This window comes from Mirounga leonina, unplaced genomic scaffold, assembly GCF_011800145.1.
Source record: "Mirounga leonina isolate KUSES-001 unplaced genomic scaffold, KU_Mleo_1.0 Mir_129, whole genome shotgun sequence".
NCBI classification, from domain to species: Eukaryota; Metazoa; Chordata; class Mammalia; order Carnivora; family Phocidae; genus Mirounga; species Mirounga leonina.
The window spans coordinates 10212410-10228031 of NW_023270323.1; the positions used below are offsets into that span (position 1 = coordinate 10212410).

General features: G+C 39.0%; 1 protein-coding gene across 1 annotated transcript; it reads right to left on the reverse strand.

The window, feature by feature from the left end:
• Positions 1–1828: 1828 nt before the first annotated feature.
• Positions 1829–14977, reverse strand: MEPE (matrix extracellular phosphoglycoprotein). The gene is made up of 4 exons (XM_035004552.1): positions 14924–14977; positions 10364–10417; positions 9323–9415; positions 1829–3307 (listed from the first exon to the last, which is right to left on the reverse strand). The coding sequence occupies exons 1-4, from the start codon at positions 14975–14977 to the stop codon at positions 1835–1837; spliced, it is 1674 nt and encodes a 557-aa protein (XP_034860443.1). The 3' UTR covers positions 1829–1834.
• Positions 14978–15622: the final 645 nt, after the last annotated feature.

The following is a 15622-nucleotide window of genomic DNA, read 5'->3' on the forward strand; positions in this document are numbered from 1 at the left end:
TGCATGTCCTACAATTTATCTTAATTTTGACACTATCTACCCAGAGATAGCATCAGATCCCACGGGTTAAGGCCTCAGTTCCATAAGACTGCCCTCTTCCCCAATTCAGATGCCAATTGTATGTCCAGGTTGTCACCTATGATTCTGACCTATTGGCTATAAATCAGAGTTTCCCACAAACCCCTCCTTGGGTTCGGTTAATCTGCTAGAGGAGCTCCCAGCATTCAAGAAAACAGTTTACTCTCTGTTTGCCAGCTTACTGTAAAAAGATATGATAAAGGATACCGATGAACATCCGGATGGAAGACATGTGAAGGGTAAGGTATGTGGGAAGAGGCTCAGAGCTTCCATGCCCTCTCCAAGTAGGCTATCTCCTGTCACCTCCAAGTGTTCGCCAACCTGAGAGCTCTCTGAACACCAGACGTCTGAGGTATTTGTGGAGGCTTCATCACATAGGCATAATTAACTATTAACTCCATTTCCAGCCCCTCCTCCCTCTCTGGAGAATGGGGGCATAGGACTGAAAATTTCAAGCTTTTAATCTGGCCTATCTCATGACCAGCCCCCATCTAGGAGCCCACCAAGAGTCACCTCATTAGAACAAAAGACCCAGGAGATTCCAAGGCATTTAGGAGCTCTGTGTCAGGAACCAGGGTCAAAGACCAAATATTAGAACAAAAGATGTTCCTAGTGCTCTTATCACTAGGAAATTATAAGGGTTTTCAGAGTTCTATGCCAGGAACCAGGGGCAGAGACCAAAATGTATATTTTCTGTTACCTGTCACCTTTTCTTCATGGTTACAAAATGACTGCTGCACCCTCGAGCACCATGTTAATGTCGAGCAAAGAAGACTAGGGTAAGAAAGGAGGAAGCATGGTACTAGCTGTAAAAGCTTTTCTTACCAGGAAGAGCAAAAGCCTTCCAGAATTTCACTCCCCTCTGTTACCAGGCAGCTTGGGTCTAATTTCCAGAACAGTGTCCTAAGGCCATTAGCTGGGAAAGCATCTATATGAAAGATTGGGAAAAAGAAAGAAACTGGAAGTGATTTGGGATCAGCCAATGAATACCATCTGCCAAAGTAAGTTTGGTTTTGTCTTTGCACTTGTGCTTCTCCTTCTCAAATTATCCCCGTTCCTCCCTTCATCCCATTCCCTTCTTTGTCTAGAAGGAGGCAGAACTAATAAAAGTAATAACATGGAAATTTGTTCCAGGAATAAAACTTGCCTTATAGGAAGTTATAATGTGCAACACAGGAAGGGAGTGTAGAAAGATAGGAAGCAGGATATCTCCATTAGAAAACAGGGAGGTCAGAAGAAGAAGGAAATGTCGGCTGAAGCGCAGTGGGATGAGGGAATGCGGTTAAGCTCTCTTCAACAGATAAACTTCATAACACCGCCTTTGCCAGAGGCAGAACTAATCTTGTTGCCTCTGAAATAAAGCACCACGGACAACAGACTTTCTAATGGATGATTTAATTACAGATTATCATATGAGCGATATTGTTGCTTTTCATATCTATAAAGCAAACAACAAACGAAGGCTTTTGTGACACTCACAAACTAGTTTTAAATGACATCTATTCAAATGTTACCTATTCCACATAACCTTAATTAATTTTTCTTCTTGAAAAAAAGCATCATGACTTTGAATAGAACCTCACACTGTGACCATCACGAGAGCAACAAATCTCCCCAGGAGGCCAGTTTTCTTGGCTTACTCAATTCTCTGCTCTGCCCTTTCTCATCTGGTCTGCTCTCAGATGGCTCTCCTTTCCTGTTAGGTTACAGATGACTAGATATCTGAAGCTTTATCCCGCTGGGAATTTCTAGTGGGCTAATCTCCATCACTCTCACTGGAACTGCCACTGTCAGATGATTCACTGCTGTCATGCTTCCTAGAGGGGCTAAACCTTCTCCTGGAGTGGGGTTTTCTGTAACCCCAGGAGCCTTTCCTTTGTGGCACACCCTTATTCCGTGTAGAATTGTGTCTGTGGGGTACATAATGATTTTTTCTGCTCGGTGTTATTATAGTCTCCTCATTATTGAGGCCATTATGGGAACCTATTTCATTTTTAATTTCATTATCAAGATCATGAGAAGGAGAGAGCCGGCCCCGACTTTTGCCCTTACTGGGAAATCTTTGTTTTTCAGTTGAGATTACTTGATTCCGGTTAGAAGGCTCCATATCTTTTCGGCTACTACCTTTGCCATTTTTTGGAATTTCATTATAATTAGCACTTTCAGCAACATCACTACTGCCTTCTTTCTTTTTCTGTTTTGAGGGTGGATGAGGGTAATGAAATTCTACTTTCCCTTGGTGAGCATTTTGGCTGTTGGTATCTACTCTGTTTCCTTCTTTTCCAGGGAGTTCCTTAAAGTTGGTGCTACCTATGATACCATTGCTGCCCTCCACTAGACTTACATCAGCAGCGCTTGCCCCTTTTCTATTTTCATCCCTGGTTCCGATGGTACTTCTGCCACCTTCTTCTTTTTCTGGGATCTCATTATAACCTGGCCCTCTTGCATCAGGACCGATAGTACCAGTTTCACTTGGGCCGGAAAACTCTGTTTGAATATCTGCACCTTTTAGGTCAGGACCAATAGGTTCTCCTTTACCAGAAATGTCCTTAAAAGGTTGACCATCTCCACTGAAAGGAGAGATATCATTGTCGCCCCTTTCTGGAAGATCTGGGTAACCACTGCCTTCAAAATCACTGGGGATTTTTTTGACTTTGGGGAGCTGTTTTGGATAGCCAATGTTGGGTTGCGTATGGTAGGTGCTTTTGCTTTTAACTGGACTATTCTGGGCTTGGGGATCTCTTTGATAATTCTTCCTATCTTTTGAGGGGACTTTAACATAGTTCACACTTGCTGGAATTTTGCTTAGAACGTTCCTGGGTTTCTTCTCTTTGTTTTCTTCTACCAAGAGTTCAGGCAGAGTCCTTGGCTCCATTATATGTTGCATATTATTTCTGATGAGAGCTGTACCATATTCTTCTTGGTCACGTAGTTTGTTGATAGCATTGTCTCCATCCTCAGCCCCGTTATTCCCAGTGGATTCAGGATAAATGGACATCTTTAGGTCACTGTGGGCATTTCCTTTGTTATTAATACTATCATCTTCATTTGTTATCTGTCTGTTTTCAAAAAGAGTTTGGGTTTTGCTACTTTGGTTATTTTCATTGGCTCCAAGAATGGACAAGTTTTTCTCTCTTTCCTGGGCAATGTTTTCTTTAGGTGCTGGTTCTTGATTTCTTCTCTTACCAGGATTTTGAAGAGCAATATTGTCTTTGTTTTTTTCTTCCTGCTAAAGTGTAATTTTCAACATAAAGTATTATTTTATGTTACATTTTAAAAAATTAATAATTCCCAATCAATTTAAAAACAATTACCCACCAGATGCTTAAGAGAAAGACTATTAACTCAATAGAAGTTTGCTGGTAGAGATAAATTTGGAATGGTCAAAGCAAGTTTCATGGATAAAGAATGAAAAAGGTTTGAAGGATGGGTAGGGTCCAGATATGTGATAGGAAAATAGAGAGGATATTTTAAGAAAAAGTGGCATATTCAAATGTCTGGAAACAGGAAACATTTGAAAGATAATATGAATAAAACTTTGTGGTTTGAATAGAGAAATCCTAAAGAAGTGAATAAGAAATAAATTTGGAAATGTAGATTAGGGCCCAATTTTGAAGGAGGACCTGAATTTAAGGAGCATATGATTCAAGAGTGGTCCTTCCTAAACATAGAAACATAATTGCTAAAATAAAAGATATTGAAATCATGGTTAAAATCTCAATGACAACATTATTTGTTGTTGAGACAAAGACAAATATTTGGACTAAAAGTGGAAAGTTCACTATTAAAATTTTTGTGAGTACCACACCAAACAATAAGATGTTTAAATGCAAATTGATAATAGTAATATTTTCAGCAAAAAAAAAAAAATGCTGTCCTCATCTTGTGTAAGTCATTGCAAGTGAAATGGAGTTCATAGTTTAAAAAATAATTATTCTCTCTCTCTCTCCCTTTCTGTGTGTGTATGTGTGTGTGTGTTCTTGCCCTGGTCTTCAGAGGTATTCATCTGCCTAGAGGAAAATTTTCTTTTTCTTTTCATTTCTTCTTTTTGTCCCCTGTTTTCAGAAAATGGACAAATAGATTAATCTAGGTAATACTCAGCTTCTGACATTCAAACAAAGGATTTGCAGCAAGTGTTGCAAACCCAGCTATTGTCAGAAAAAGGATTCACTAATTTTCTTTTCTTCCCTGTTTGTCATGTAATAAACCAAATTTGATAGTTTAGATCAATAGTTCCCAAATTTAGCATTTATCAGAACCATTTGGAAGGCTTGAAAAAATAAAAATTGTTGGAACCAATGGCCAGAGTTTCTGATCCAGTAGATCTGGGATGGGGCTCTAGTGTTTGCATTTAATAACATTTCCCAGCTGATGTTGATAGCTGCTGGTCTGTAGACTATATTTGAGAACTACAGTTCTAGGTCATAAAGTTTAAGTAATGGAGATCTAGATAAAGACAGTCCTCAAGTGATAATGGGATGCAAAAGAGAAAGTGAAGAAGGAAAGTAGTGTTTATACATGTATCTCAATTTGTCCTTTTGGTGGGGGGGTAGTCTGTAAAGAGGCTGCTTCATAGGCTGTACTTTGCCAACCTGAGGTGCAGCCAAGTTGCAATAAGCTTGGCAGAACAATGGGGTCAAAAAGAAAAAGGGGTTGACAGCAACTTTGCCCATGCCACTCACAGTATTTGTGTGGCACAGGGTAGATATGAAAGTGTCTGAGAGTCTGGTCAGGAACTTTCCAGAAGGTATCACTGTGGAGGGTTGTGGGGTGGCTCTTAAAAGAGCCACATAGACGGAACATATACACTATGGACAAATGTGAGTCATACTCAAACACAGAGGGGTCTAAATTGTCTATGAGAGCCAAGAGAGACTGATGCACCACTGGGCCCCAACCAAGACTGTACTGGGCTGATCTTAAGCTATGGTAACCAGAGACTTCATCTTCGGATACAAGCAGGGTGGATAGCATGCAAGTGGTCAAGCAACATTGCCCATGCATGTCTGAGGATTCCACATCTTCCCCTCCACTGTGGTGGAAGCCATGTTTGTACATATGGTGTATCATATGTAGTGGATGGTATAAGCCATACCCCATTGCCTCATGTGCCTGTATGCCATCTTAGAGAGAGAGGAGAGAGGGGATCTGAGTGTTTTTACCCAAAAGAGACTAAAGGACTTACTTAAAGAACTATTACAATGATTTGATAAACTTAAGTTTAAACAGGCTGATTTTAAATTAATTTCTGCACACTCTCTCTTCCCTCACATTAACCCACAGGTAGGAGCGCTTGAGCAACAGAACAATTATAGACAAAATAAATAACATACTTTCTCTCCACTTCCAAATTGTAGGGTGAGATAAAATTGACAACACCATGACATAAGCCTGGTCAGTAATATGAACTGGTGAGTAATATGAAATGAAAATAAGAGGTATTAATTGAGGGATGGGGACATGTAGGAAATTGGGCTGTATGCCACATGTACTAAGCAATACCTGATGACTCATGGGATGATAGAGGCAATAGTCCTGCAGGGGCATAGAAGGGGGCGTGGAGTGGTGGGGCAGGGACCTCATATCTAATTGGGGTTCTCACAGACATACAGAGTGCTGGAGAGCTGTAGACCTGAAACTCGAGGGTCAAGAATTTGGTTTTATTTTGCAAAGGATGAAGAGCTAGTGAAGGTTTATGAGCAAGGGATCAACAAAATAAAAATCAACAGTTTAGGAAGAATAGTGGTAAGAAAGAACAGTTAGGAGGATGTTGCAGTGTCCAAGACTGAGATGTAATCACTTGGGTTTGGATTATGCCAGAGAAAAACATTACAAAGAAAAAAAAACCTTCTATTGGTGTCCAAATAGAAGATGATTAATAACTAAAATGGACTGGAATATTGATCTGCAAAAATGAAGACAAGAGAAAAAGAACGTCTTTAATATTGGACAGATTGATGCTGTGAGGATGTAGCACCTGAGCTTGAAAAGCAATACCTAGTTAGAGACAGGGTTAGGTATCACAGCCTCACGGGGTCACCCAGGACAAGTCCTTCCCAGTTTCATGACCTATGGTCAGCTGTTCCCTCCTTGAACACTTTACAGGCTAATTGCTTGTTATGTTTTATGTGAGATCTTTTCATTTATAATCTAATTTTCATTATGTTCTATTTTTTTAAGTTTTTTTTTTTTTTTAACCTGCACCTAGTAACTGATGCAACAATTACTAAGGTTATTTCCTCTTTCATTTGCAACCTAATATTTGGAAAAGTTAAGATTTCCCCTAAACTCACTGGATGCTTTCTCTTCTCCAAGTTGACACTTGCAGTTCTCTTTTATTAGGTCACCATGTTTGGGGCTGTCGTCTGACTACGGATCTCCTTTACCCTGTGGGGTCCCAAATGGCCCCAGACTCTGATGTAGCCTGGGCAGTCCTGAGCACACAGCATCTGGTAGCTTCCTTGCCCTGGCCACAGCCCTGTTTTTACTAATACAGCTTAATTTTCTCCTGTCTTTTTTGGCCACCGCTTCAGTCTGTTGGCTCCTATTGAGCATGTGGACATTTTCTTGGATGTATTAATTAAATATGTGCAAATACATGAGTGCTCCCAGATGGAGGAAAAAAGTGTAGACAGCTGGAAGCTTGCACTCACAGGCAAGTGTGTAGGGAAGGTAAAGGAGATGGAAAGCCCACATTCAGGGAGCCAGGATAATGGGGAATCACATTTAGCCAAACAGCAGGCAGGAGGTGCCAAATGGTCTTTCTTGTTACCTCAGCCAAGTGCTCGTTGAAAGTAGGTGTACTACGGAAAGAGCGTGGGTATTAGAGTCAGTTGCCCAACCCTGCCGTTGATGAGCTGTGTGATCTTAGAAACCTTATTTTACTTTTCTGTGGCTCAGCTTTCCTAGTCGTAAAATAAGTAAAATGATAGCTACCTTTCAGGATTGTTGGGAGAATTAAATGATTTTATTAAATGTTATAATGTGTGTAAAGTATCTAGAACAGTGTCTGTGTATCTAGAACAATGTCTATATAAATAATGGTAACTATCATTTCATACAGAACTTTATCAAATGGCTGTTTGCTTTCCTACCTATTGTGAGTGATAGGAGTGATAGTCATTTGATTATTGGATGCACAGCTATTTTCTCAGGCTTTGTCCCTCCCTAGACGTTGTGGTGGCAGATAGGGATGGACTAATTCTGGACCCTTCTATCTATGTACTACCTGAGTGTCACCCTCTGGGAGGATTCCGTGAGCTTGTGGCCCCTCTGACTATGCTATCCGAAATGTATTTTGCTTGGACTTCCTTTTTCTCTCTTTCTTTTGTCTGCAAATAAGTATACCATTTTACTTGGCGGACTGCTTGCTTTCATACATGTATCTTACTATTGGAAGCAATGGGGAAATTGTGAATCAGCTCATACTGGAACCTCAAGATTAAGAATAACTTATGGAAATGCCTTCTACTCTTAGGAAACTGGCTAATATACAGCATGTAAAAGTTAGAACTGTAGCATCTTTAAGATATAACTTGAAATTATTTATTTGTGGGAGTTATGATATTCTCTGATCTTTTATATTGGCAGGAATATTCCGAAAATAGGTAAGATTTTCCTGTGGGGAAAACTATAACAGAAACAAACTTTACAGTGAATTATTTCTGAATAAAAAGCATTTTAAACATTTGACTTATTTTAAGTCATTGAGTCCTGGAAAGTTTTACACAGACGTTTATATTTTCCTTTGAAATAAAATTCATTTGCTCATTGTGAATATAGCCTTTTGAGTTAAACAGATGCGTTAGCAAATCAGTAGATCGGGATAATCCCTTTTAATTTTGTTTCTCTCCCTACTCTGCAGTGGGAGATTTTGCTTTCTTTCTGGTGCTTCGACTGCTTTAAAAACAGTAGCTTGTATACTAATGAATTGTGTGCATTTCGTTCAAGACTGAATAGAGTTCTTTTATAGATGAAAACATGAAACAACTTTTAAACTGTGGAATGTGATGGTCAGTCATTTTTGTATTTGTTATTTTAAATGATTTCTGGTTGCATCACTAATTGCATGGTGGTCCTTGTATCAGTTCGCTGGTCTGATTTCCTATGCTCTGCCTTTCTATCTCCATGCCCTAGTTCATATTATTCTTTTCGTGGGGAATGGCCTCTCTCATCCACTTGTTTGTTCAAATTTCTCTCATCCACTTGTTTGCTCAAACTGTATTCCTCCTCCAAGGCCCCGCTCAGTTATTTCCATTATGTAGCTTTCCCTAAACACCAGACTAGAAACTATTTTTTTCTACTCTAAACCCCTAAAATCATAGTTTTGGGGTACTACTCCCACAGCACTTTGCACATTTCTGTCTTGAGTTTTATAATGACTTTTATAAGTCATTTTTTTTTTTCTAACTCTAAGTTCCTGGAGAGAAAGAATTAAGTTTTCTCAATCATTTTATCTCACATAGTATCTTGCACAATAGGAAGAGCTCAACATATATTTATTACAACAAATAAGTTTTAACTTACTCAATGTAACAAATTAGTTTAACAGGCAGTTAGTTAGTCTTAGAGATGCCATCTAAAGAATAGTGAGCAGAACAAAATAACATTCTGAAGAGAACTACCACTTTCATGGGAAATGAAGCCAGATTTGGAAAAAAGTAAATAGTTCTTTTGCTGATGGCATTTTAAGCTGTTTCCAGCTCTTTGGCCAATGAATCTGCAAAAAGGGGCTGAATGAAAAGAATTATTGTCCTATTTCAGGGACAAGGCCCTTATTCTTTCTCTTCCAAGCATTCTGGCCCAGATGGAGTCATCAGTGGAATGAATTTAAGGGACACTAAAACATGTCACTCTTTAGGCTAAAATGATTTCTTCTCTTAGTCTTCTAATCCTTACCATTATGATAGAATATGTTCAGAAACCCTCCTTATAAAAGATCAAACGTTACTCAGAAGCAATAAGAAAAAGGCCCGGGCATCGGGGGTCTACCAGTATCACACCTGCTGGGGCAGGTCCTGAAGTAGGGCAGGATTTCGGCCAGGCTGTGGGGTGGCCCATCTGTGTCAGAGTTCTACAGCAGAGATGTTTAAGGAGCCAGGGACTATGGGAAAAGGACAAAGGCACCCACCACAGACAGAAACCCAGAGTAATCAAAAGTAAAGTTGTCTCCTCTACAGTTTCCCCTAGGGTTAGTCCAGAGTTTGGCTCATGATAGGGATCTTCACTCAGAAATTCAGCTTACCTTTATGTCAGTTTGATTTTTCCTCCCAGATGATGTGTAAACATACTTAAAAATATAATACCCATGTTTCTCATGGTGGCCTTTGTACGTTATCTACAAAAACATAACATTGTATTAAGATGTGTTTATATCTTATTATGTTGTCTGGCTCTCTTTTTTATTGTATGAGATATTCTTTAACTTAAGGGAAGTCAAATTCTGCCTCTGACAAATGGTGGTGCTTCTTAATAACCACAGGAGAGTGCCTGTCAGCCAGCTCCTAAAGATAAACCTTGTCCCTTTCTTTTCTACATGTCTGTGAATCTGTTTTCTCCAAGGATGGCTATCAACGGCTCTCTCTCCCAGGGTGTATTAATTTTATTACCAGTTTCAATGGAAATGGAGCATGTGGAAATATTTTCAGGTAGGAGGGGCTGTAAGGATTAGGAGAAATGCAGATTTTACAATATTCATGTCTGATGTCAAATTGGAAAGACTCACAGCGTGAACATTCAAACTCTAACATTTGCCCTTTTTGCCTTTGTAATTTTCAGCTGAGGTAAAGAACAGAAGATTGTTAGGTTCTAGAACAGAATTTTCTGAGACTGCCAGGAGAAACCATGGTAGGCTGCAATTTGGTGACATGAAAAGCTGAGGATACTTGTTTAACTTTCTGCATGCATATGGAAAACTAACTCCATGTAAACAGAATTCCACATTAAGATTGGTTAACTCCCTTCCCTTTGTTTACTCCCCTATTTGTTGTTTTGTTCTCATGTACATGTGTGGGAAAATAGTTCGCTAATAATACGCCAGGATTTTTACTCACTTCTCCCTCTGAAGAAAGAAATCACAGTGAAGAGATACAAATCTCCATTCAGAATGTTTCTTTTTTCTATCAAATATTGTCTGAATTAAGTGCCAAAATTATGTTGTGTAATTTTGCAATTCCATTCTAAGCGCACAGGAATATTTTAACAGTTAAAAATTTCCTCTCATGAGTTTTTTTTTTTTCTTTGCAGAGTTGAAATAGATTTATTTGAGAAGAATAATTCTGTTTACCCTCTGTTCTTCCACACAGTCTTCCTTAGTTTTCTCAGTCTGTGGCTGAAATGTCTGGAAGGAAACAAGAAATAAAACTTCACCAAACATTCATTCTTTCATCCATTCCTGCCAACAATAAATGTCCCATTTATTTTTTCTCTTACTGGGTTGTATTATGCAATGTGAAAAATCATTCCAACCAAAGAAGATGGATACATTACATTAATATTTGTTTTAGTCTTACAAAAGAGGGTGCCAGCATTCCTCCACCAGAGGGAGACAATGCCATCCCCATTAGAACCATACTCAAGCACAGGAGAATTGTCAGTAGGGGAGGGGTGTCACTCCAGATGCAGAAGCGTGGATGTTGCTGTTATCAACTGAAAAATAAGTTTTCACTGGCACACTGGGAGTTGTTTAGTATCAGTGAACCAAAATCAGAGTCCAGTGATGTGGAGTATATGTGTGCATAGATTGCATAAGCTTAGTGATTGCTATGCGAGCAAAGAGATGCTGCTGCTGGTGGTCCAGCAAAAGTAAAACAATAGCCATGTACATAAGGGGTAGGACCACATCCAAGGATGGGACTTCGTTGTTGCCAGTCACCTGAGCAGAGATTTCTGTCTGGGAAAGGAAAATGGAGTGGCCTACAGATCAGGACAAATACTTCCTTGTGATTTGACATAGACATGTCCAAAGATCTTGAGAGTACCTGGGGTGAGAGGTAGCTATTGAGGTGGAGAAAGGCCAGAAACTAGGAAGGAATAGATCCAGGCAGTGTATTCCAGGCTTTTGGTGTCACAGGAGAGCATGCAGAAGAAAACCTGAGAATTTTGGAGCAAGCTTGCTGTGGAAGAGCAGACATAACAATATTCCCAGTATTTTAATTTTCTTATTCATTTTTGAAACTCCTGGGTATCTCAGATTTGGGAAAAGGAACCAATGGGTGGGACTGGTTTGTGTTTAAATGCATGTGCTAAAGTGGAAACAGGCATCATGGTGGTATTTCCGTCGTAGAAGAGACAGAAGCCCTCAAGGGAAAGGTGAAATAAAAAGGTCTTATCCACCCAGACAGCAGTCTTCCTGAATAAACCTTAACGTTCTGTATTTTTCTACAATAAAATACAGGAAATTATACTTTCAGATATTGTACTTCTGTTCTCTCAGGAATGACCTCTACAAACTACATTTCCCAAGCAACTTTGCCATCTGGCTTCAGTCCGGGTTTGGCCTACGGGAGGCCTAGCCTGAGGTTGGAAGGTAGAAGGAGAGAGCAGCCAAGGTATGTCTTTTCCTGCTTTCTCTGTTTGGGGCTGCATCTCTGGGATTGGACACATCTCTTTTGTGGTCCTGCCTCTGCTGGGGCCCCTCCTCCCACTCAGGGCACTGAGAACACCACCTCCTTCCTTGTTTCTTCAGCCCAAGGAGTGGTAGTAATTTTAATCTTTGGGTTGTCTCACTACCCATGATTTGCTTTCTGTTTGTCCTATACTTTATAACAATTCTCCAAATAAAATCCCTCTACTGAACTCCCTGTCATGAGAGTTTTATTTTATTTTTATTTTATTTTCCTGACTGGACCCTGACTGATAAATTTGTCTTAGAAATAAACTCAAAACTTTAGTAAAAGTGCCCTATTGGCTTGGCTCCAAGGCCTAACATTCCATTAAATCCTAGAAACAAAATAGTTTGTTAATAACACCTTATATTTACATAGCACTTTACAGTTTGTAAACTGCCTTTGTATACCTAATCTCATCTGATTCCCCTGTGAGATAGCCAGTAGAAGAAATAAAATTACCTACACTTAAACAGCCGGTAGAAGTTGTAGAAGTAAAGGAGATATTTTAACCAAATCCTTTGTCTCGAAGTCCCAGGTTTAAAATAATAAAATTCTAAATGGCCTGCTCTCTGCCAAAAAAACATATTTAATAATAAGAGGAAATGTTTCTGAAGTTTACATTAAGTACCTTCAAGGCATATTTTATAATTCCATCCATTATGGACTTTTTTTTAACACTGGTTTTTTTAATTCTCTTATGCATGTAAATTTAGATCACTGCCTCATTTCTCAAAACCCTCAAAACAGTGAAAATAATTCTGCATATGGGGCTGTAGGAAAGAGAAAACATAAAAATGAGATGGGTAGATACTAAGCAAGAGAAAAAAACGGTGGTTTGGGGTATTCAGCATCTTCTCATAGAAAACACACACCTATGAATTAAAAGCATACTTGGCAGTATAGAGCACCTCAAAAAAGTTTGCAATAATAAGTCATGAACTTACAACAAAGTAACTTATAATAAAGTCTTTGTAGTCTAACTGCATGTTGATGAATATTAATTGAATTGCATGGCCCCATATCCATCTTTTGTTTTCTTCCACTTCCAAATTTTGTGTTTGAAGGAAATCAGAATGTCACCTCCAAAATACATTTCTTTGACATAAAAATTATCTTGAACTGAAGGCAATTTAGTCGTAAATGCAGAAAAAGTTCCCCCTTTTCTGCCTACAGGCAGGAAACAAAGTCTCCTGTTACTGGGGACCAGTTCTCATCAGTTCAGAGAAGACATGGGAGGAATCCACAAATTTTGTTAAACTAACCCTAATCTTCCTCATTAAGGAATTTAAGGACTATCTGGACCCAGTTGGATTACCTTCAGCCCAAATCCCTTTGTCTTATCAATTTTTCACAAATTTATTGTTTCTTTGTCTGAAAGGTATAAAAGCTTCCTGCTTTGGTCACCTTTTTGGGTCTTCATTCTCTTGTGACAGCTCCCATGCACATGTAGAAATTTAATAACATTTGCATGCTTTTCTCCTGTTGATCTGTTGAATCAGTTTAATTTTCTGACAGAGCCATGAACCCAAAGAAGGTTGAGGAAAACTTTTTTTCTCCTACAGTTTGAATTTTGATTATAATTCCAAAACAGATATAAGTGACTCAATATATTCTAATTTCTGATACCACAATCTATTAATAAATAATTTAGGTAATTGCTCAAATGGAATCTATCTGGGAGAAAACATCACATTTAGCCACTCATAATTCCAAATTTTGTCTCTATGTCCTTGCTGAGCCTTTTTCATCTGAAATATGCATCCCTCCCTTCTGCCCCTGCACCCACGTTGCAGTTTTGCCACGTTTGAGTGTGGCCCTATAATGGAGAAGGCATTGTCTCCCTCTAAAGAGGAATGCCGGCACCTTTTCTTGACCGGTGGTCACTGGATTGATATTGACATAACATTTACTGGGAAATGGTCAGAAGATGCCACTCCAGCTGTTCCTTGGAATATGTTGCTCAAAATAAATTCATCCTCAGCTGGTGGGATTGAGCTGGGTCGGCAGAACCAATCAACCCCTGTCATGCCTAAGCACATGCCTCTGTGGTTGTGATTGAGCTGAGTTGTGTGATTTGGGCCTGGCAGATGTCTATTTTAAGCAGTATGGCCCACCACAGGACTGTCGAAGGATATACGCTAAGAGGGGCCATGCTTTCTCCAACTTCTGCTGTCCTCACTGGATGGCATGGTTCATGCTCATCACTGGATTACCCAACTGGTCACTCACTGGCTCAGGACCTATATTTAAGTACTTCTTTTTTTTTTTTTTCCAAAGATTTTATTTATTTATTCATGAGAGATAGAGAGAGAGAGAGAGAGAGGCAGAGGCAGAGGGAGAAACAGGCTCCCCGCGGAGCAGGGAGCCCGATGCGGGACTCGATCCCAGGACCCTGGGATCATGACCTGAGCCGAAGGCAGACACTTAACCGACTGAGCCACCCAGGCATCCCTATTTAAGTACTTCTGGCAACAGAATGACTACTTGTTTCCATGCTCTCCAACTGAAATTGTTGTTCTGAAAAGCTAGGATGCTTTTCAGACATTATCTAATTAGCACTGTGTCTGCACTGCAGAAAATATCGGTAACACTCAGCATTTTCACAAGATAATTTAGTCACATCTTGAGTACTCATCCAGGGGAATCAGAGGGAAGAAAAGACACAAAAAGAAATTGCAGCTCAATTTATGTTAGGCTTAGGGGTCCTTCTTCCCATCTTTAGCCTTGCTGATGAAGAGAAAATCATTAGCAGGATTTCAGTGTTGGGGGGGGCTGTTTACAAGAATTACAGAAAAGGTCTGGTTTCTTTCCATTGCCACTGTATTTACAAAATCTATTCGGTCAGCCTTAAAACAGTCAAGTCAAATTTTTTTCAGTTTTTAGTAAAATATCGAGAAGTTCTTTAGATGTGTTATAATTTGGGTCTCTGAGCATTTACTCATTAACATTAGCTGATTTGAAACACTGTGGCTGGCTATTAGTTTTCTCAAAAATACTCTTTTTGGCATTTCCTAAAAGGCCACATGTTGACATCTTATAATTCAGCACACATTTCTTGAGGTACTCCTTGGTGATAGACATTTGTGTCAAGTGCTGGATGCTTTCTTTTTGTTTGGTACTTTATTGCAGCTGAGGAAGGTAAGGGTTACTAATTAAAAAAACAAAACAAAACATTTGCTTAGAAAAATAAAGAGACAGAAGATAATATGATGCATAACTGAATTTTAAATGCTTACTGATGCTGCCCAGGTCACGCTGAAAAGAAGCAGTCCCAAACAGACAATTTGCATCTCTGAGACTCTCTGCAAAAAGGTAATAATATTTTACCCTAAAGCATTGCCAATTACACACTGTAGTCCTAAGAATAAATAAAACACAAAAGTATATATAAACATCCTTCTCCCAGTAGTCCATTTTCTTGTTTTAAAAAAAATCATTTATATCCAAGTATAGATACTTTAACCCAAGAGCCTTCATATGTCTAATTATTCTAATGTAAAAGTGAAAATTGTCCAATATTATTAAAACAATGAAATCAGTTGATAGAAATGACTTTTATAGATACATTTACTTGCTCTATTGTCAGCTGAAACTTTTCCCTTTTGTTTTTAGAGATCATTTAATTTGATTATTTGTATAATTCATAATAATATGACGTTAGTTGTAACAACTCTACATGGGTGCCAGCAAAGCAGGCTTTACTGTGAGGAATAAAATTTTGTCTGCTACCAGGATGGCCCCCTAATATACGTCCTTAAATTCATCAGCAATTTATCTGAGCTAGTAGCCATCTGTGGGCTGAAGAGTGAGACAATTTATGTAATCCTTATATTAATAGCTAAAATTTATTGAATACTAAAATGAGCCAACCACTGTTCTGAAAATTTTACATATATTCAATTATTGAGCCTCACAACACCCTATGAGTTAGATGG

Bases quoted from the DNA above. Each gene is read 5' to 3' on its own strand.
- MEPE (XM_035004552.1), bottom strand. From the start codon at position 14,977: ATGCAAATTGTCTGTTTGGGACTGCTTCTTTTCAGCGTGACCTGGGCA. The intron at 10,418-14,923 runs GTAAGCATTTAA...GTTTCCTTCCAG, and splicing joins GCGTGACCTGGGCAGCATCA to ACATTTCAGCCACAGACTGA. The intron at 9,416-10,363 runs GTAAACAGAATT...ATGTTTTTGTAG, and splicing joins ACTGTGTGGAAGAACAGAGG to ATAACGTACAAAGGCCACCA.